At 43.3% G+C, this 23,673-nt stretch overlaps 1 protein-coding gene across 1 annotated transcript in view; it reads right to left on the bottom strand.

Moving 5' to 3' along the window:
• Nucleotides 1-561: 561 nt before the first annotated feature.
• Nucleotides 562-23,673, bottom strand: part of LOC109576737 (vesicle-associated membrane protein-associated protein B-like) — a 174,623-nt gene continuing 151,511 nt past the window's right edge. The window contains exon 3 of the mRNA XM_070777605.1: nt 562-22,507. Within this exon, the coding sequence (XP_070633706.1) occupies nt 14,273-14,917 (645 nt within the window). The 5' untranslated portion in view covers nt 14,918-22,507 and the 3' untranslated portion in view covers nt 562-14,272. The remainder of the gene's footprint in view (nt 22,508-23,673) is intronic.

Raw genomic sequence — 23,673 nt, 5'->3', positions numbered from 1 at the left:
AGATTCCTTAAAAAACTGGCAATAGAACTGCCTTATGATCCAGCAATCCCACTGCTGGGCATACACACTGAGGAAACCCGAAGGGAAAGAGACACATGTACCCCAATGTTCATCACAGCACTGTTTATAATAGCCAGGACATGGAAGCAACCTAGATGTCCATCAGCAGATGAATGGATAAGAAAGCTGTGGTACATATACACAATGGAGTATTACTCAGCCATTAAAAAGAATACATTTGAATCAGTTCTAATGAGGTGGATGAAACTGGAGCCTATTATACAGAGTGAAGTAAGCCAGAAGGGAAAACACCAATACAGTATACTAACGCATATATATGGAATTTAGAAAGATGGTAACAATAACTCGGTGTACGAGACAGCAAAAGAGACACTGATGTATAGAACAGTCTTATGGACTCTGTGGGAGAGGGAGAGGGTGGGAAGATTTGGGAGAATGACATTGAAACATGTAGAATATTATGCAGGAGGCGAGCTGCCGGTCCAGGTTCAATGCACAATGCTGGATGCTTGGGGCTGGTGCACTGGGACGGCCCAGAGGGATGGTGTGGGGAGGGGGGAGAGGGGAGGGTTCAGAATGGGGAGCACATGTATACCTGTGGCGGATTCATTTTGATATTTGGCAAAACTAATACAATTATGTAAAGTTTAAAAATAAAATAAAATTAAAAAAACAAAACAAAACAAAACAAAAGCCTCTTCTCCCTGAGCCCTTTGTAGCTCCTTTCCTCGTTCTCCTTCTCTCCTTATCCAGTCTTTTGGAGATATGGTCTATGTTTGTGATGGCAGCTTCACCATCTTCTGTTAACTTCTCAATCCTGTGCTCTCTGGAAATGTTCTAACCAAGGTTGTAGATGACGTCCTCGTGGAGAACATTCTCAGTGCTTAGCTTACAGGACGTCTCTTCCACAGGAGGAACCACTGATAACTTTCTTGGTATCGTCTTTCATTTTCTGACCTTTCCTCTGGCCTTCTCCATGGGCTGCTCTTCTTTATAGCTTAAATGTTGGCCTTGGCATCTGAGGGGCTGCAGTTCAACCAGCACCCAGAAGGATTCTTATGTTGCTCATTAGTTGATGGGAAAGGAGTGCGTTGAATTGAATTTGACTACACTTGAGTCATAAAGTGGATTGTGTGAAAAAGAAAGGAAAAGTTTGTGGAACCCAATAAGCATTAGGAAAGGGGATCGAGAATATTATTTTCTAATATTTATTTTTATTATTTATTTATTTGGTTGCACCATCTTAATTGCAGCACATGGAATCTTCATGGTGGCGTGTTGAGTATTGAGTTTAGTTGCGGTACGTGGGATCTAGTTCCCTGACCAGGGATCGAACCCAGGCCCCCTGCATTGGGAGTGCAGATTCTTAGCCCCTGGACCACCAGGGAAATCCCCTGTTGAGGATATTCTTGAGAATACTATTCTAAAACTGCAAGGACACAAAGTAGGTATGGAACCCAAATTACAATACATAGAGAGAAGGTGATTTTGTGAGACAGCAAATGCAAGTGTTCAGAGACAGGAGAAATAATGTTATAAAAATGAAACTGTATTTGGATAATTTAATAGAAGGTAAAGTAGCTGCTTGACAAGAAAGAAAACTGGAAGCACTGTGCTATATAAATTCTATTTGGAATGTGTTATGCAGCCATTTATCATAACCCATCAGGATCATTGAAATACAAATGGTGTCCTTTTTATTAGCTCTGGTAGGCTTCAGCTTCAAAAAACATTCAGATTGTGTTTGCACTACATCCTAACAGGAAAATCAATCAGTTCACTTAGATGAACATTAGCAGTGAAACACAGTAGAGCTACCAGGTGTAAAATGTACCTGGTTTGTTAGACCAGATTTTCCTTCCCTGTAGATACATGACTCTTTTTTGGGGAAAGGTCTGTCCTTATTCAGCTTTCATTCATTTGACTACAGTAGCATTTCACTGCCTCTGGCAAAGGTCATGAGGAAGGAGGCTTGGCATACGCAAAGGCGGGATCAAGCCTCAGGAGTCTCCCTGGAAATTCTCGAGCAATCTACCCCCAAAACCAGAGTCTGCCTACTTTCTGCTTTGTGCTTTCACCTACACGTCTGACTTTACGGGGGGCTGTCCCCCACTACCTCTCTGAAAAAAGAGTTAGCTTACAGCTCCAGTTAATAATTCCTGGGTGTGACAGTGTTTAACCTACAAACTCCTTTGGAAATCCTCTAGCCTGCCTGAATAGGTTTTTCCGGCCACATGTGATTGTTCAGAGCCTCCCAACTGTGAGAGGCAGGAGATGTTCTAAACTGTGTAAACACAGATTCTTTTGAATAGTTAAAAGATTGATTAGAAATTGTATTGGTGAAGGGATTTTCACTTGTTGGGCCAATGTTTGCTGCTAAGTTTCCATATCCCTTACCTGCTGTGTCCCTGGCAGTGTATTGATTAATATAATTGGTGTAAGTAGTAGCTTTAATGTTTGTAACCTGGGACCCTTGAGTTAATTCTTTTTCTTGTTATAGCCCACCACACCTTTGCCCTGTAGGAATGCAACTTTATCTAATGCTTTTGGAGGGTGGCTCCTGACCAATCACCTTTAGAGAAAAATAAGTTTTCTGAAGAAAAGGTCTTAAAATGTTAACAGGCCTCCGGGCCAGAAGATGATGCAAATCACCTAACTTTTGCATATGCTAAGTTTGCAGGAAGAAAGCCTGGCTTGCTGCCTGACTCTACCCCTTCCCCCATTATCCTCTATGCATAACTTAAGGTATAAAAACTACTTTGGAAAACAAAGTGCGGGCCTTGTTTACCGAAACTTGGTCTCACCATGTCATTCTTTCTCTTACCTTCTGGCTGAATTATTCAGCCTCTTTTCTCCACTGAATTTCCTCACTGAGCTATCCTTATTTCAGCCTCTTTTCTCCACTGAATTTCCTCACTGAGCTATCCTTATTTCAGCCTCTTTTCTTCACTGAATTTTACTGAGCTATCCTCATTCTATTACTCTTTATATCCTTAATTAACATTTAATTAAGCAATTGTCGCCTGATCTTCGCCTACGCCGTCTCTCCTTAGAATACCCTGGATCAGCCGGGGCTGGTCCCCGGCAATTTAGGGTAAAAAAAGTTCCATCTTGCAATATGTTCAAGAAAATGAATCCAAGAAACTGCCAGAAGAACTAAATGACAACGTTTTCATACCTGTTCTAAAGCCCCATGCTCTCCAGGATGGTAGCCATAGCCAGTGTGTCTGTTTAAATGTAAATTAATGAAACTTTAATAAAATAAAAAAAATTCAGTTCTCCAGTTGCACCAGCCACCCTTAAAGTGTTCAGTTGTCACATGTGACTGCTTTATTGAAGTGTACAGATATAGAGCATTTTATTATTGCAGAAAATTCTACCGGGCAGTATTGCCCTAGACACACAAACACACACCATAGTTATCAATCAAGAAAGCAGAGCCAAGAGACCCTGGACCCAGGAGAAGCACCACCACCCTGGTACTCTAGGTGGTAAAGCCAATGATACCAGGAGCAGCAGAGCACCAACGACTCTGGAGATACAAGCAGCGATGAGGAGGGCACACTTCTGACAGGTGGTGGACCGTGGGAAGTGTAGACTCTCGATTATAAGGAGGCTGCGCAGATAAGAGGAAGACAGAACTTGTGCTGTAGCACCACCTACTGGAAAATAAAGGCCTCTAATGGCACCCCACTCCAGTACTCTTGCCTGGAAAAATCCCACGGATGGAGGAGCCTGGAAGGCTGCAGTCCATGGGATCGCTGAGAGTCAGACACGGCTGAGCGACTTCACTTTCACTTTTCACTTTCATCCATTGGAGAAGGAAACGGCAACCCACTCCAATGTTCTTGCCTTGAAAATCCCAGGGACGGGGGAGCCTGGTGGGCTGCCATCTATGGGGTTGCACAGAGTCGACACGACTGAAGCGACTTAGCAGCAGCAGCAATGTTAAAAAAAAAAAAAAAAATCTTCACCACTACTGGTGAAGAACCTGCCTGCCAATGCAAGAAACATTTAGAAAGATGGTAATGATGACCCTATAGGCGAGACAGCAAAAGAGACACAGATGTAAAGAACAGACTTTTGGACTCTCTGGGAGGTGAGGGTGGGATGATTTGAGAGAATAGCATTGAAACATGTTTATTATCATATGTGAAATAGATCACCAGTCCAGGTTCGATGCATGAGACAGGGCACTCAGGGCTGGTGCACTGGGAGGACCCTGAGGGATGGGATGGGGAGGGAGGTGGGTAGGGAGTTCAGGATGGGGAACACATGTACAACTATGGCTGATTCATGTGAATGTATGGCAAAAAGAACTACAATATTGTAAAGTAATTAGCCTCCAATTAAAATAAATAAATTAATTAAAACAAAAACAACAACAACAACAAAAAAAACAAGTCAATTCACTGTGGTCTAGCAGGAAAAACACATCATTTTCTCTTCCTGTTAAGAAAGAAAGGGAAAAGTTCTCTAAAATGAGTGTCATTTCATACAGACAGGCACAAACAGTAGCCCGTCACATGTACATCACATCCCTTTGGCATCACTAGGCTTTATGTCTGTCAATTTTCAATTACAAGGAAAAAACGCAATAAATCTTTTTATACAAACCACAAAATGTGTAGAAGTGAGGGGAATAAAGCTGTTGAAATTTCAACAACAACAACATAAAATGTAAGAGATGCAGGTTTGAACCCTGGGTCAAGATGATCCCCCTGGAGGAGGAAATGGCAACGAACTCTAGTATTCTTGCCTGGAGAATCCCATGGACAGAGGAGCCTGGAGGGCTATGGTCCATAGGGTCGCAAAGAGTGGGACACGACTGAAGCGTGCTTTTACTGCTGAGGCCTGGGTTGGAGAAGTAAGATTCCACAAACTGTGCAGTGTGGCCAAAAAACAAAACAAAACAAAACAAAGGTATTCACTACTTCAAATGTGCTGGCAGAGAAACAACTCATCAAGCATCATGAAGAACCACAGTAAGAGTATATAACAAAAAAGAAAATGATGATCTTCCAGAAACCAAACTTAAGGTCACAGAATGTTGTGATCTATCTGGGAATTCAAAATAGCTGTCATGAAGAAACTCAACAAACTACAAGAAAACTCAGGAAGGCAGTTCTGTGAGTGCAGGAATGAAATTAATGAACAGAAGAACTACTTTACCAAAGTGATTGAAACTAAAACAGAACCAACAGAAATTCTGGAGTTGAAGAACTCAACAAGATGAAAAATGCATTAGAAAGTTTTGGAAACAGAGCAGATGATATGGAAGAGAGAACTGGAAAGCTCAAAGATAGAAATCTAAAAATGATACAGGTAGAAGGGGAAAGAGAACTGAGATCTTAAAAAGTAAGGAAATTCTACGGGAATGATCCAACTCTTTTAGGGCAGTATTAGGATAATAGGTACTCAGAGATGAGCGGGAAAAGGGTGCAGAGAATTTATTTAAAGAAATAATCACTGAGGACCTCCCAAACCTAGAGAAGGAACAGGATATGTAAGTTCATGAAGCTAAAAGAACTAGTTACCTCAATGCAAAAAAGACCTTCTCCAAGACAAATTATATCAAAACTGTCAAAAGTCAATGACCAAGAATGAATGTTAAAGGCAGCTGGGGAAAAGGGTGATAACCCACAAAGGAACCCCAATTAGGCTGTATGCAGATTTCTTAGCAGAAACTCTATAAGCCAGGAGAGGATGAAGTGGCCTTCTCAAAATACAGAAAGATCCTGGAAACCAACAGAAATCCAGGAACCCAACCCAGGACAGAACAATTACCTTGACTGCATATAGTGGAGAATAAGTATTTATTGCTAGAATGTGCTGCATGGAATTTGTGATACATACAGTCATGCTTGAGTTAAGAGTTTAGGAAATTGTACCTAGTTCTCCTCCCATGATATATGTTTGGTTACTGTCAGTGAATGGCAGTAACATAAAATTTATGAAATCCTGAATTAAGGAGCGCCCACCCCCTTCCTGGCCAGTGAGAATCATGACCTGCTTAGCGGACAGTAGTTGGAATTCTAGTGCCCAGAATGCACACAGACTAGTCAAACAGCATAAACCCACTTAAGCACCTACTTAAATCAGAATCATCTGGGGAGGTTGTTAGACACACAAATATTTAGGACCCATTCCACAGCCACTGACTCTGGGGTTAAGGATCTGCTTGTCAGCAACTTCCCCAGATGGCTGAGAGACAAACAACCCATGGGCAGGGCTTATATTTCATAACAAGTAAACAAGAGCATCCCCTCTAAAAAAGATCCTAGATTCCTGACCGTTCTAAAAGGGATGAGCAGGAGCCTCTACCCTGGATCCTGCCCTTAAGGCTCCAAGAGCCCCAGAGCTGATCTCTAAAGATCTGGGTCTTAAGCTAGACCCTGGATTTTCCCAAATAGGTGGAAAAAAACATGCTTCCACCAGGACCTTGGGATGACCACATGGAGGCCCCAAGAGCTCCAGTCTTCAGATTTTAACTCTACCCCCACAAAGGAACTCCATGGCTAGAATGCTGGGGAGATGGCCCGGCCCTCCCCACCATCCTGCATGATGGGAATGCCCTCTGAGACCCTAAATACCCCTCCAGACATATTACTGAAAATGCTCAGGGACGGAAGGACCTGCCTCAAATGCTGGGGAACAAGGCTTGCTATGGAGTTCTTTTTTGTTGTTGTTGTTGTTTTAACTTATTTATTTGACTGTACCAGGTCTTAGCTGTGGTGCTCAGGAGTTTAGTTGCTGCATGTGGGGTCTAGTTCCCTGACCAGGGAGCAAATCTGGGCCCCCTCCACTGGGGGGCTCTGAATCTTAGCCACTGGACCACCAGGGAATCCCTGGAGCTCATTCTTTAAGATGGATATGACAGGAGCATCTAATTGACTGCCTTTTCTATATCCTTGAGGGAGCCACTGGCCTGTACCCCTCAGACATCTGAAACCTCAAAAGTGTGTTGAATGTTTTTATAGTAAAGGAAATAGTTAAACCTCTTAGTTAAAAATAAACAGATAATAAACCAATGTCAGTTTCTTAGTTTTGACAAATACTCTATATGTAGGGTCAGACCACCCAAGATGGCTGTCCTTTTGCTCTCTGTACATCCCCTGCCCAACCAGCACCTGCTTCACCGACACTCCATTCACTTGACTGACCTTTCTACACACTTGCCCTTGTCCCAGCTAATGGCTATTCTAGCTTTAGATCAGAGCTCTTCACTATGCTTATCAAAGGGGTGGTGAGGGGCGTGCCCCTCTGCTGGTTTCTCTGGTAACTGATGAGCCAAGATGACGTCAGTTCCCCCCATAACTGGTAACCTCCCCCCATCACCCCACTCCAAGACTACTACCACGTCCTGTCCAGCCATCTGCTACACACAATGGGGTATTGCTCCAGGACTTTGCTTTGGACGTGTAAGCTCCTCCATCCACTAAACCAGTGATGTCTCTGATTTTCACTCTGGGCTCTGTCTTTGGTCTTGAAGTTGGGCAAGTACAGGGCTTGTAGGCCTGGGGTAGGGGGGGTGGGGGTGCGTGGCAGCCCAACACCATGGTAATGTAAGATGTCAACAGTGAGGGGAAATGGGTGAGAAGTATAGGAGAACTCTCTCCCTTTGCAGTTTTAAATTATTCTAAAATAAAAGTTTGTTTAAAATAGATGGAAACCACCTGCTAGAGCCTGCAGGGCTCCATTTGGGCCTGTCTTAGATCCCAGCCCTTCTGCAGGGTCTGGCCTCTCTGACAGAGGCTCCGCTGACATGAACTGAAGATTCTCTCATTCCATCATCCCTTAGGATGGTGTCTCAGCCCTGCTCTCCTAGTGGGCTGGGTGGGACTTCTTATAAAAACCTCTACTAAAACCTTGCTACCAGCCCATCCAAGCCACATCCAGCAGTTTCTTCCAACCCTGCACCCCCAGCCCGATCTCCTGAGAAACCACTGTATTATTTCCATCTAGCTGAGATCATAAGGTTGAAATGGTATGGAATTAATTTGCCTGTATCTACGATTTGGCTTGAAATGTATTTCCTCTATTGATATTCCTTGCATATGTACATCCTATAAAAATTACATAAGACACTGTGAGTGGGAATGGAAAAGAAAGAAAATTTGGAGGGGTCACCAGCTTTACTTGAAATACTTTTAAAGGGCACATTTTAACTTGTAGGGGTTGGCCAGGGATGAGAGTGGATTTTTAAAAATCATGTTCCAGCATGCTTATTTTAGGTGGTAACTCTTCAGAGGGACAATTTTTAAAAAATTTACAGTGAGCCTTGGGCCCTTTTGAAACTCCCAGTTAAAAGAATATGAAGGAAGTAGGGGGAAATGTTCTCTTTGTGAGGTACTCTGAATGGAATACATTGTGTGAGGCAAAAAGAAAACTTCATTTGGGTAAGATTCTAATTGTATTCTTCCATATCACCCCAGAGAAGTTGACAACCTGTATTTTACTCCTCAAAAAAAGAAAAGGCTTAACTCATTCCTGTGCGGAACTCAGGAGTGTCTAAAAGCACAGTGGAATGAAATGTTTCCTTTTTATTTTCTCTTTTGAAAACATTAACCCACTGTTTATTCCGAAAGTGTGATGTGGCCTGCAGGATCCCGGAACACTGACTGACCGTTTATTTATCAGATATATTAAGCATGCAAAGCTAGGAACTGTTCTCGCCTGGAGCTTTGCAAGGTGTGGCCCTTGCAATGTTCCATCTAGAAGCATGGTATGTATTAACATACCCTCAGAATGAGGCAGCTGAGGGTAATTTTTCTTTCCAACCCACCACCAGACATTTGGTCATGTCTGGAGGCAATTTTGACAGTCGAAGCTGCAGGTGGGGGTGGGGACGGGGAATGAAGCTGCTGGCATCTAGTGTGTAGAGGTCAGGGATGCTGCTAAACCGCCTACCACGCATGAAACAGCCCCAGTGGCAAAGTATCCCATCCATAGTGGCAGTAGTGCCAAGGTAGAGGTGGTGCAGTGGTAAAGAGCCCACCTGACAATGCCCAGAGACACAGGAGACGCGGGTTTGATCCCTGGGTCAGGAAGATACCCCTGGAGGAAATGGCAACCCCCTCCAGTATTCTTACTGGGAAATTCTATGGACAGAGAAGCCTGGAGGGCTATAGTCCATGGGGTCAAAAATAGTCAGACACAAATGAGCACTCACATGCACAGAGCAATGCAAAAGTTTCTTCAAGGTTGAACAAATATTATAATTACATTATAATGGTATTAGTCTAGAGCTCTGAGTCAGATACTAGTCAGGTGCTCCAGAGGAGCAAAGAAGGAAAGATCACGTCCACTTAGAGTAATCAGAGAAGGTTTCAAGCCTTCAAGTGGATTTTCTGTGGTTCAGTTCAGTCGCTCAGTCATGTCCGATTCTTTGCGACCCCATGAACTGCAGCACGCCAGGCCTCCCTGTCCATCACCAACTCCTGGAGTCCACCCAAACTCATGTCCATTGAGTCAGTGATGCCATCCAACCATCTCATCCTCTGTTGTCCCCTTCTCCTCCTGCCCTCAATCTTTCCCAGCATCAGAGTCTTTTCAAATGAGTTAGCTCTTCGCATCAGGTGGCCAAAGTACTGGAGTTTCAGCTGCAACATCAGTCCTTCCAATGAACACCCAGGACTGATCTTCTTTAGGATGGACTGGTTGGATCTTCTTGCAGTCCAAGGGACTCTCAGGAGTCTTCTCCAACACCACAATTCAAAAGCATCAATTCTTCTGCGCTCAGCTTTCTTTATAGTCCAACTCTCACATCCATACATGACCAATGGAAAAACCATAGCCTTGACTAGATGGACCTTTGTTGACAAAGTAACATCTCTGCTTTTTAATATGCTGTTTAGGTTGGTCATAACTTTCATTCCACGAAGTAAGTGTCTTTTAATTTCAAGGCTGCAGTCAACATCTGCAGTGATTTTGAAGCCCCAAAAAATAAAGTCTGACACTGTTTCCACTGTTTCCCCATCTATTTTCCATGAAGTAATGGGACCAGATGCCATGATCTTAGTTTTCTGAATGTTGAGTTTTAAGCCAACTTTTTCACTCTCCTCTTTCACTTTCATCAAGAGGCTTTTTAGTTCCTCTTCACTTTCTGCCATAAGGGTAGTGTCATCTGCATATCAGAGGTTATTGATATTTCTCCCAGCAATCTTGATTCCAGCTTGTGCTTCTTCCAGCCCAGCGTTTCTCATGATGTACTCTGCATAGAAGTTAAATAAGCAGGGTGACAATATACAGCCTTGACATACTCCTTTTCCTATTTGGAACCAGTCTTTTGTTCCATGTCCAGTTCTAACTGTTGCTTCCTGACCTGCATATAGGTTTCTCAAGAGGCAGGTCAGGTGGTCTGGTATTCCCATCTCTTTCAGAATTTTCCACAGTTGATTGTGATCCACACAGCCAAAGGCTTTGGCATAGTCAATAAAGCAGAAATAGATGTTTTTCTGGAACTCTCTTGCTTTTTGATGATCAAGCAGATGTTGGCAATTTGGTCTCTGGTTCCTCTGCCTTTTCTAAAACCAGCTTGAACATCTGGAAGTTCACAGTTCATGTATTGCTGAAGCCCGGCTTGGAGAATTTTAAGCATTACTTTACTAGTGTGTGAAATGAGTGCAATTGTGTGGTAGTTTGAGCATTCTTTGGCATTGCCTTTCTTTGGGATTGGAATGAAAACTGACCTTTTCCAGTCCTGTGGCCACTGCTGAGTTTTCCAAATTTGCTGGCATATTGAGTACAGCACTTTCACAGCATCATCTTTTAGGGTTTGAAATAGCTCAACTGGAATTCCATCACCTCCACTAGCTTTGTTTGTAGTGATGCTTCCTAAGGCCCACTTGACGTGGTTCAGGGTACCTTATTTCTCCTAAGTTTTTGGGCCATCTAGAGTCCCTAAATCTTGTATTTCTGTATTTCAGGCAATAAGTACCTGGTGAAAAATCCCTGCTTGGCCAAATAATTTGATTCTCTGTGCTGGAAAGTGACAGGATTCATTCAGAAGCCCCAAGCTTCCTCCTGGCTTCGATTAAGTGACAATTCTTTCTCTGACTTTCTACTTGATGACTCCAAATCCCGTAAAACATGATTCTCTGTCTTCTGTAGTTAATGTGCTCCTGTATCTGTCTCTCCCAACATGGAAATACAGCATTTTGCTTATAATTTCAAGGGATCTGAGGTCCCCAGAAACCCATCTCTGAACCTCTCTAAGGGTGCATGGGACCCAGAATAAAATATTTTGCTTCAAAGTTTATGGAGCAACAAAATCTACTGTGTCTATGAGAGCCCTTGGAACCTAAGCCAGATGTTATTTCCAAAATAACAAACAAGCTCTTTCTCACATGCCACACTCATCTGTCTCTTGTTTTTCTATCATTGAATTATGTTTGATTTCGCTACTGCTGCTTCACTGAAATCACTTTAGCTCATCTCATGACTTGCCAAAATCCAACTCCCATAGGAGATGTTCTAACCCACAAGGATGGCTTTCTCTCAATCCTAGAGAATATTTTTGGTGGGTTCCCTTAAAGGGAACTGCTAGTGAGTGTGTCTGTGAAGTCCTAGAGGAGGGGATCTTTGCTTGAAGGAGCTTAAGAAAGACCACCAGCAAAGTCTGCTGTCAGTACACAAAATCTTGCTTCAGGGAGCACAAAAAATAGTCTGACTCTGCCCAGAAGAGGCGTGCCAAGAACTGCATTGCTACTGTGAACAGTGCCTGAAGACCCAGTCAATGGGTCAGCTGCAGTGCACACATGCTCAGTTGTGTCCGACTCTTTGCGACCCCATGGACTCCATGGACATGAGTCTGCACAAACTCCAGGAGATAGTGAAGGACCAGGAGGCCTGGCAAAGCACTGGACAGGACTGAGTGACTGAACAATAGCAAAGGTAGGCAGGCGTGGCTATTGGACCTTGAAATATGGCTAGTCCAGGGGACTCTTTACCCCCTCTCAGTGTCTATGCTGGGAGCTTTGTACTTTCTTCCTCTTTAATAAATCCTATTTGCTTGCTACCATGAGTGTCTGCATGTTTGTGGATTCTGTTCTTCCACTCTGTGGACAAGAACTCCGATTACCATCTCAACAGCAGCCCTGAAATATGCACTGAGCTGGAATGCCGCCTTCCAAAGGACCTGTGTGTTGTTCTGCTGCTGATGGATGGGGAAGGCTGGTGCCCTCCAGTCTGCCAGAAAACGCAGAGCCCCACGCATCCTCAGCTGGGTGGGGAGAGCCTGACAACGTGTTGGGCATCAGAAAATAATTTGTCAAAGAGAAAATGCTTCCCTGTCTCTGAAATATGGTTAGTCCAAACCAAGATGTGCTGTTAGTTTAAAATATCTCCAGATTGTGAATATATAGTATAAACATGAAATATAAATATTTCATTAATAACTTTATATTGATTACATGTTGAAATGATGATATGTGGCATATATTGGGTGAAATGAAATAGATTATTGTAGTTAATTTCACCTATTTCTTTTGACTTTTTAAATGTGGGCTTCTTTAAAACCTCCTTGAGATTGCATTTGAGAGGCTCTTTAGAGTTTACATCAGGATTTCTTTCTTTCTTTCTTTTTAACTTGGGGGCTTTATTTTATTTTTTCTTTTAAAGATGCTACATAGTCAAACAGAATTGGATTGGTCTTTTATGGCATAAAATTAATTCACAGTCAAGCTCTCCATCACTACTTGACGGCTCATCCAAAGTTCCTCTCGAACCCCCTCCCGCACCACCCCCCATGCTCCGGCCCCACCTAGTTGGCTCCCTCTCCCCGGCCCCTCTGCTGCCTGCCTCTCTCGCCCTGATTCCAAGTCAGGGCTGCCTGGGAAGGTCAGGACTGCACTGGGGCATGGGTGCTGAAGTGTGGGTGGTGGTGAGGAGCAGAGAAAGACAGACAGCACAGGGACATGCTACTCTTTCCACTAGACAGTGACCTCAAGCTGATTGCCGCTACTAAGAGTCCTCTCCCCATGGTGCCTATTACCTATCTACGCAGACGATATTTCCTGGTAGTTGTTCTCCAACGTTCCCACGAGCACACCTCTGTGTGTGTGTGTGAGTGTGTGTGTGTGTGCGCTCACAGAGCCCGGAACCTTCGGCAGCAACGCCAGCTTCACTCCACAGTGTTAAGTAGCATGGGTGGGGTTTAGGCCACAGAATTAATTATAATCTTGTGACAGAAGACATGAGATGAAACACATTATGTAAGTTAAATATGCATTAAACATCTCTGAATTCCATCTCTGAATTCAATCTCACTACATGAACCAATAGTTATCTAGCTTGGTCCCTTGAAGAGAACAGCATTCAATGACTTTGACTTCCAGAACGTCGAGTCAATCAGCCACACACACTCCCCACTGCTGATGAGTGCAGCCGATGCTGCCACAGCACCATTCTTGGTGCCTTCAGGCCCTGTTCATCAGTCCCCAGGAACTGATGGCCGGGATGGGCATGGAGAGGCTGCCTGCAGTGAGTGAGTGAGTGGCGCGGGGAAGGACATCGACAGGGTGGGCTCCAGCTTCCCAGAGGCCAGCACCAACAGACAGGGAAGAGTGTTATGTTTGCAGAGAGGAAATCCAGCAACGTGGACCAAGGCTGCTGCTAAGTTGCTTCAGTCGTGTCCGACTCTGTGGGACCCCTTAGACAGCAGCCCACCAGGCTCCCCCGTCCCTGGGATTCTCCAGGAAAGAACACTGGAGTGGGTTGCCATTTCCTTCTCCAATGCATGAAAGTGAAAAGTGAAAGTGAAGTCGCTCAGTCCTGTCTGACTCTCAGCGACCCCATGGACTGCAGCCTACCAGGCTCCTCCTTCCATGGGATTTTCCAGGCAACTGACGCTTAAAATGACATTTACAAGATGCCATTACCATTTAATCATGGTTTCCCTTGTCATTAATAAGGTTCACTCTTTGCCCCAATCATTTACTATGCGTTTTAAACTTTCTAAAAGATTGTTATATTATGTTCTATTTGTGTGTGTGTGTGTGTGCATGTGTGCACGCGGGTGCACACAAGTGGGGAGGGGTAATTTAAAGGCAAGACCTGTGAGATGTCATCATACATTAATTCCTCTTTACACATGGTTATGATAAATTTAAATCCCACACTATGGCGGACCCATCAATCCAATCCCCGTCTCGCATGCTGCCTCTACAAGACGGTCTTCCCTATGATCACGCCAACGATGAAGAAGAGGACGCCGAGCGCCAGCAGCCCGGTGCTCAGGCCCTCCTCCTTCCTAGCCGTGGCTGACGCGGGAGCGGGGACTGTGGCTCTGCACTGTCTTCCTCATCCGAAGTCCGTCTTCCTCCTTGAACTGCTTGTCCTCCTCCCACAGCCTCTGGACTTCGCTCTGCAGCCTCTTACAGTCTTCGATCACCTTCTTAACTTCAGTGTCATCCAAGGAGGAACTCAGAGCTTTAGACACCTTTGGTGTTTCTGTCTTTGATGCAGTTGTGGGTATAATTTTATTTATTTCTACATCATATGGTTTATCATTTTCTGCTGGCAATTCAAACACACATCTAAGTTTTGAATCCATAAGGTCTTCCGGTTTTGCCTCCTTCCATACTGCTTCCATATCAGAAGTGTCAATTGGAGCAAACATAGACTGAACCATAAACTTGTGTTTACTTTTCTCATTGGGATCATAATCGAAAGGCTGTAACATCACAGATACGTTAATCGAGGCCCCTGCATCAATGATCCCGCTGTTGGGCCTCACGCAGTACCTACGTGGTGCCGTGGTCTTCACTTTAAAACACACATTTCGATCTGTCGGGTTGCCAAGCTTCAGGTTGGTGGTGACAGCATCGGTGAAGGGACCTCGGAATTTGAGCTCGTGCTGCGGCTCGAGGCTCAGGACCTGCCCCACCTTCGCCATGTTCCTCAGCGGCTGGGCAGCTCGGGCGGGGAGACTTGAGAGGGCACCTGGGGCGGGACGCGTGAATGCTGCGCCCCCTTTAAATTTGGAAAGGCGGGGCCTGCCGGGGCACGGGCAGGGGTCGCCTATGTGTTGCGCGCCGGGTTGGTCGGGGGGACAGCCTCCGTGGTACAGGCGCAGGGACGGAGGGCAAGGGTGAGGCCCAGGATTTCTTTTTTTAAATTAATTTTTATCTGCGTATAGTTGCTTTACGATGTTGTATTAGCTTCTACTGTACAGTTAAGTGAATCATTATATGTATTCATACATCCCCTCTTTTTTAGATTTCCTTCCTATTTAGGTCACCACAGAGCACTGAGTTGAGTCCCTTTGCTATACTGAAATGTGGCTTTTAAGAAATTTCATATTATGCTTGTGTATCAGATTTAGGCCTGTATTATATTTCTATCAGACCATGCTGCTCTAGAACCTCATGTATTTCCTGAAGGCCAGTTTTAATCTCTGTGGAGATTCCTTTTCTGTCAGACTAAATGACCTGCTGAAGGACTGGTACATGACCCTGAAGGACCAGCTCAGATCCCTGGAACCCCTTAGACTGGGCTAGACTCTAAGGTCTGGAATATAATTTTAATTGTTTAGTACATGGTCTCTTAATGGGTGCTGTAGATTGAATATTTGTGTCCTCCTCAAAATTCTTACCATTGAAACTTAATACCTAACGTGATGGTGTTAGGAGTTGGGGCCTTTGGGAGGTGCTTAGATCATGAGGATGGAGCCCTCGTGACTGGGATTAATATGCTTATAAAAGAGACCCCCACAGACCTCTCTCAACCCCTCAACAATGTGCATGCATACGTGCTCAGTTGTGTCCTACTCTTTGTGACCTCATGGACCTTAGCACACCAGGCTCCTCAGTTCATGGGATTATCCTGGCAAGAATACTGGAGTCAGTGGGTTGCCATTTCCTCCTCCAGGGGATCTTCCTAGCCCAGGAATTGAACCCGAGTCTCCTGCATCTCCTGCATTGGCATGTGGATTCTTTACCACTGAGCCACCTGGGAAGCCCCCTCTACTATATAAAGACACAGCAAAAAGATAGTCATCTGTGAGGAAGTGGGCACTTACCAGACACCAAATCTGTCAGTGCCTTGATCCTGGACCTCGCAGTGTCTAAAACTGTAAGAAATATGAGAAATACATTTCTGATGTCTATAAGCCATGGTAAAGAATCCTTTTGCAATGCAGTAGACACGAGTTTGATCCCTGGGTCGGGAAGATCCCCTGGTGAAGGAAATGGCAATCCACTCCTGTATTCTCATCTGGGAAATCCCATGGATAGAGGAGCCTGGTGGGCTACAAGAGTCCCAAAGAGTCAGACGCGACTTTGCAACTAAACCACACAAGCCACCTAGATTGTGGTATTTTTGTTATAGCAGCCCAAATGGACTAAGATAATGGGAATTACCAGCACTCATGCCATGACTATAAATTCCAGTGGGATCATTGCAGTAGCAATCGTCAGTTCAGTTCAATTCAGTCGCTCAGTCATGTCCGACTCTTTTCGACCCCACGGATTGCAGCATGCCAGGCTTCCCTGTCCATCACCAACTCCTGGAGCTTGCTCAAACTCATGTCCATCACATTGGTGATGCCATCCAACCATCTCATCCTCTGTCATCCCCTTCTTCTCCCACCTTCAATCTTTCCCAGCATCAGGGTCTTTTGCAATGAGTCGGTTCTTCACATCAGGTGGCCAAAGTATTGGAGTTTCAGCTTCAGCATCAGTCCTTCCAATGAATATTCAGGACTGATTTCCTTTAGGATGGACTGGTTGGATCTTCTTATAGTCCAATGGTTCAAATGCATCAATTTTTCAGCACTCAGCTTTCTTCATAGTCCAACTCTCACATCCATACATGACTACTGGAAAAACCAGAGCTTTGACTAGATGGACCTTTGTTGGCAAAGTAATGTCTCTGCCTTTTTAATATGCTGTCTAGGTTGGTCATAACTTTTCTTCCAAGGAGCAAGCATCTTTTAATATTATGGCTACAATCACCATCTGCAGTGATTTTGGAACCCCAAAAAATAAAGTCTGTCACTGTTCCTACTGTTTCCCCATCTATTTGCCATGAAGTGATGGAACCAGATGCCATGATCTTAGTTTTCTGAATGTTGAGTTTTAAGCCAACTTTTTCACTCTTCTCTTTCACTTTCATCTAGAGGCTCTTTTGTTCTTTGCTTTCTGCCGTAAGGGTGGTGTCATCTGTATATCTGAGGTTATTGATATTTCTCCCAGAAATCTTGATTCCAGCTTGTGCTTCTTCCAGCCCAGCATTTCTCATGATGTACTCTGCATAGAAGTTAGATAAGCAGGGTGACAATATACAGCCTTGACATACTCCTTTTCCTATTTGGAACCAATCTGTTGTTCCATGTCCAGTTCTAACTGTTGCTTCTTGCCCTGCATACAAATTTCTCAAGAGGCAGGTCAGGTGGTCTGATATTCCCATCTCTTGAAGAATTTTTCACAGTTTGTGGTGATCCACACAGTCAAAGGCTTTGGCGTAGTCAATAAAGCAAAAGTAGATGTTTTTTCTGGAACTCTCTTGCTTTTTTGATGATCCAGAGGATGTTGGCAATTGATCTCTGGTTCCTCTGCCTTTTCTAAATAAAATCCACTTTTTTATTATCCATGGTGATCCCCAGCAATTCACTCTCAGTGGTGGAAATACACAGGCTGAGACTCTGGGATTCTCAGCAAAGAATGAGACTGGTTCCTTGGGAATGCCTGACTTTTCCCTACTGATTTTCATGCAAAGAAAACCCGTCCATATAATGAGAAGAAGCCAAAATATTTTGTAGGAAGATACTCTGAGGCTATGTAAACATCAGTTTTCTTACCTGTTGTTTCACCATTCATTGACATTTCTTGGCTCAGTTCATTATTACTTCTGTGGTTGCCAAATGGTGATTTTTCAATTCCAACATTCCATTTACTAGTCGGAATTCTACTGTAAGGAAAACTTTCTCTCCTTACTTATTTATAGTAGTGTGGACTCTTGGGTTACAACTTGTTACTATCATTTATTTTGAAGGTCAAATTGTCCCAGATTTCACTGGTAAAAGCCCCATTTAAATAGCTCTAGTGTCTCTTTCGATGTACCCCATCATTCTCTGAGCATTTCTTTACTTTTTGGCACAAGATGTCCCAGAGTCTTGTTGTACAGCTGCCCCAGCTGTGGAGTCAGCCACTTACCTGTGAAGCCCTGGTTCATTTTAGTGAAGAGTGGTATTTGAATACCAAGGTCTAGGCACTAGCGTGCTCAAAGGTCTCAGGGTATTGCTGCAGCTTCTAGGACCTCTCAGTGACAAAGCTAAGGAATATATGTGTGCATTCATAGAATACACACTGACATCTTTATTTCTAGGTATAGCCAAATGTATTTTGAAAACCATACATTCACACTAACTATAAGTCCTATCCAATAGCACAGGTTCATTCTAGTTTTCTCCCTTTTTCATATTTATAACTCCCTTCTCCCACAGTGAGAAACTTGGCTCCCATTATACTATATTTTGAGTTGGCCAAAAAGTTCATTTGGGTTTTCTGTAAAATGTTATGGAAAAACTGAAACGAACTTTTTGGCCAACCCAATATTTACTTATTCCCCTAGTACCCCTGCTACACTACTAATCTCCCATTGGTGCTATGACCACAATTCCCCAGACTCATATGGAAAGTGAAAGTGGAAGTCGCTCAGTCATGTCCAACTCTTTGCCACTGTATAGTCCATGGAATTCTCCAGGCCAGAATACTGGAGTGGGTAGCCTTTCCCTTCTCCAGGAATCTTCCCAACCCAGGGATCAAACCCAGGTCTCCCGCATTGCAGGCAGATTCTTTACCAGCTGAGCCACAACCTCCTAAACCCATGAGGGCTCTACCGGCCTGTGTGAGGCCACTGCCACATCCCCATGTCGGTGCTCTCCTCACCCCTCATTGGCTCTGAGACCCCGCACTGGGCTGCTAGTGAGATCACCACACCCAGACACAGAGGCCTTGCTCCTACTAGCCTGCTGCCCATCCCCATGCTAAGGCCTGCCTCACTCTCCCATCCAGGTGACTTGAGACTAAATTATTCATGAAGGCAGGCAAGTAGGCGGGCCTGAATTAATTAAAATATCTGAAACAATTTGGAGCATAAGCTAGCCTGTTATATAGCTGTTTAGGACAGCCTACAACATTCTTTACAATCTCATCTGGTCTATTTAGAGTAGACTCAGGTGAAGATGTTGTAAGAGTGTGGCCTTAATGTACAAGTATATACTTTTAATTTGCAAGAGACAGCCCTCCTTGAGGGCTGCTTGAGGCCTGTCTCTTGAAGCAGAATATTTACTGTCATATTGATTTATGGCCTTGTGAAAAGGAACCTTCTCTGTTTATTAAAGTCAACATGATGTTTGATATCAGAGGTAAATTTCTTTTCAATGAAATCTCAAATGACCTGAGTTCAAATCAGAGTAAAGATTGATGAATCTTGCCAAGATGGCCCATGATATTGTAGAGGAGCAGCTAGGTAGAAAATATCCTTTCTCTGGCATGAATTACAAGATGAGGCAACACCACATCTAATAGAAAAACACTGTAAAAGAGTCTCAAAGCACTACTGACACATGGAAAGTGTTAGTCAAATGGAAAGATATGAGAACGAAGAATTAGAAATCTAAGTGGCAATGCATGAAACTATTTCAAGATAATGTATATAGTGGCAATGCGTCCCCAGCGTATGTGTGGACTGAGCAAGAAATATAAATAACACGTGCATATGTATATCCTCCACAATGAATCAGTTCAGTTCAGTTGCTCAGTCGTGTACAACTCTTTGTACCCCATGAATCACAGCATGCCAGCCCTTCCTGTCCATCACCAACTCCCAGAGTTCACTCAAACTCATGCCATCAAGTCAGTGATGCCATCTAGCCATCTCATCCTCTGTCATCCCCTTCTCCTCCTGCCCCCAGTCCTTCCCAGCATCAGGGTCTTTTCCAATGAGTCAACTCTTCACATGAGGTGGCCAAAGTATTGGAGTTTCAGCTTTAGCATCAGTCCGTCCAATGAACACCCAGGACTGATCTTTAGGATTGACTGATTGGATCTCCTTGAAGTCCACTTCAGTTCAGTCGCTCAATTGTGTCCGACTCTTTGCGACCCCATGGACTGCAGCACGCCAGACCTCACTGTCCATCATCAACTCCTGGAGTTTACTTAAACTCATGTCCACTGAGTTGGTGATGCCATCCAACCATCTCATCCTCTGTTGTCCCCTTCTTCTCCCACCTTCAATCTTTCCTAGCATCAGGGTCTTTTCAAATGAGTCAGCTCTTCTCATCAGGTGGCCAAAGTATTGGAGTTTCAGCTTCAACATGAGTCTTTCCAATGAATACTCAGGACTGATTTCCTTTAGGATGGACTGGTTGGATCTCCTTGCAGTCCAAGGGACTCTCAAGAGTCTTCTCCAGCACCACAGTTCAAAAGCATCAATTCTTTGGCCCTCAGCTTTCTTCACAGTCCAACTCTCACATCCATACATGAACACTGGAAAAACCATAGCCTTGACTATACAGACGTTTGTTGGCAAAGTAATATCTCTGCTTTTAATATGCTATGTAGGTTGGTCATAACTTTCCTTCCAAGGAGTAAGCGTCTTTTAATTTCATGGCTGCAATCACCATCTGCAGTGATTTTGGAGCCCAAAAAAATAAAGTCAGCCACTGTTTCCACTGTTTCCCCATCTATTTCCCATGAAGTGATGGGACCAGATGCCATGATCTTAGTTTTCTGAATGTTGAGCTTTAAGCCAACTTTTTCACTCTCCTCTTGCACTTTCATCAAGAGGCTTTTTAGTTCCTCTTCACTTTCTGCCATAAGGGTGGTGTCATCTGCATATCTGAGGTTATTGACATTTCTCCCAACAATCTTGATTCTAGCTTGTGCTTCTTCCAGCCCAGCGTTTCTCATGATGTACTCTGCATAGAAGTTAAATAAGCAGGGTGACAATATACAGCCTTGACGTACTCCTTTTCCTATTTTCAACCAGTCTTTTGTTCCATGTCCAGTTCTAACTGTTGCTTCCTGACCTGCATATAGGTTTCTCAAGAGGCAGGTCAGGTGGTCTGGTATTCCCATCTCTTTCAGAATTTTCCACAGTTTATTGTGATCCACACAGTCAAAGGCTTTGGCATAGTCAATAAAGCAGAAATAGAACTCTCTTGCTTTTCTGGAACTCTCTTGCTTTTTCCATGATCCAGCGGATGTTGGCAATTTGGTCTCTGGTTCCTCTGCCTTTTCTAAAACCAGCTTGAACATCTGGAAGTTCACGGTTCACGTATTGCTGAAGCCTGGCTTGGAGAATTTTGAGCATTACTTTTCTAGCGTATGAGATGAGTGCAATTGTGCGGTAGTTTGAGCGTTCTTTGGCATTGCCTTTCTTTGGGATTGGAATGAAAACTGACCTTTTCCAGTCCTGTGGCCACTGCTGAGTTTTCCAAATTTGCTGGCATATTGAGTGCAGCACTTTCACAGCATCATCTTTTAGGATTTGAAATAGCTCCACTGGAATTCCATCATCTCCACTAGCTTTGTTCATAGTGATGCTTTCTAAGGCCCACTTGACTTCACATTCCAGGATGTCTGGTTCTAGGTGAGTGATCACACCATCATGATTATCTGGGTCATGAAGCTCTTTCTTGTACAGTTCTCCTGTGTATTCTTGCCACCTCTTCTTAATATCTTCTGCTTCTGTTAGGTCCATACCATTTCTGTCATTTATCGAGCTCATCTTTGCATGAAATGATCCCTTTGTATCTCTAATTTTCTTGAAGAGGTCTCTAGTCTTTCCCATTCTGTTGTTTTCTTCTATTTCTTTGCATTGATCGCTGAGGAAGGCTTTCTTACCTCTTCTTGCTATTCTTTGGAACTCTGCATTCAGATGCTTATATCTTTCCTTTTCTCCTTTGCTTTTCGCTTCTCTTCTTTTCATGGCTATTTGTAAGGACTTCTCAGACAGCCATTTTACTTTTTTGCATTTCTTTCCCATGGGGATGGTCTTGATCCCTGTCTCCTGTACAATGTCACGAACTTCCGTCCATAGTTCATCAGGCACTCTATCAGATCTAGTCCCTTGAATCTATTTCTCACTTCCACTGTATAATCATAAGGGATTTGATTTAGGTCATACCTGAATGGTCTCGTGGTTTTCCCTACTTTCTTCAATATAAGTCTGAATTTGGCAATAAGGAGTTCATGATCTGAGCCACAGTCAGCTCCTGGTCTTGTTTTTGCTGTTTGTATAGAGCGTCTCCATCTTTGGCTGCAAAGAATATAATCAACCTGATTTCAGTGTTGACCATCTGGTGATGTCCATGTGTAGAGTCTTCTCTTGTGTTGTTGGAAGAGGGTGTTTGCTATGACCAGTGCGTTCTCTTGGCAAAACTCTATTAGTCTTTGCCCTGCTTCATTCCGTATTCCAAGGCCAAATTTGCCTGTTATTCCAGGTGCTTCCTGACTTCCTACTTTTGCATTCCAGTCCCCTGTAATGAAAATGACATATTTTTGGGGTGTTAGTTCTAAAAGGTCTTATAGGTCTTCATAGAACCATTCAACTTCAGCTTCTTCAGTGTTACTGGTGGGGAATAGGCTTGGATTACCGTGATATTGAATGGTTTGCCTTGGACACGAACAGAGATCATTCTGTCATTTTTGAGATTGCATCCAAGTACTGCATTTCAGACTCTTTTGTTGACCATGATGGCTACTCCATTTTGTTGACCATGATGTGTTACTACCACAATGCATAGAAAGAATGTTTTGAACATTTCTTACTTAAACTAAGAGATATTACATTAAAAACAATAGTTTTGAATTTCTTGTTGAAGTATAGTTGATTTAGAATGTTGTGTTAGTTTCAGTTGTACAGCAAAGGGATTTAGTTATATATATATATATATATATATATATATATAATTTTCAAATTCTTTTCCTTATAGGTTATTACACGGTGTTGAATATAGTTCCCTGTGCTTTATAGTAGTAGGTCCTTGTTGTTTATCTATGTTATACATAGTAGTTATGTACTGTTAATCCCAAACTCTTAATTTATTCCCCTCTCCCCCTTTGGTTACCATAAGTTTGTTTTCTATATCTGTGAGTTTATTTTGTAAATAAATTCATTTGTATCTTTTTTTCGATTCCACATATAAGTGATATCATATATTTGCCTTTCTCTGTCTGACTTCACTTAGTATTGTAATCTGTAAGTCCTTCCATGTTGCTGCAGATGGTATGATCTCATTCTCTTATGGCTGAGTAATATTCCATCGTGTACCCATGTCACATATTTATCCATTCACTTTTTGATGAACATTGAGGTTGTGTCCATATCTTGGTTATTATCAGTAGTGCTGCAATGATCACCGGGGTGCATGGATCTTTTCGAATTAGAGTTTTCCTCTTTTCCCAATGAATGTCCAGGAGTAGGATTGTTGAATCATGTGATGATCATCTATTTTTAGTTTTTAAAGGAACCTCCATACTATTCTCCATAGTAGCTATACCAATTTACATTCCCACCAACAGTGTAGGAGGGTTCTTATGGGTTTTCCCCCTAGCTATCCAAGTGACATATATTCACTATAGAAAATATAATAAAGCACAAAGAAAATAGTAGCAATTACCTGTGTAACTACCACTCAGCTTT

This window comes from Bos indicus, chromosome 23 (genome assembly GCF_029378745.1).
Source record: "Bos indicus isolate NIAB-ARS_2022 breed Sahiwal x Tharparkar chromosome 23, NIAB-ARS_B.indTharparkar_mat_pri_1.0, whole genome shotgun sequence".
Taxonomy (NCBI): domain Eukaryota; kingdom Metazoa; phylum Chordata; class Mammalia; order Artiodactyla; family Bovidae; genus Bos; species Bos indicus.
This window is presented reverse-complemented; position numbering and strand designations above follow the sequence as displayed.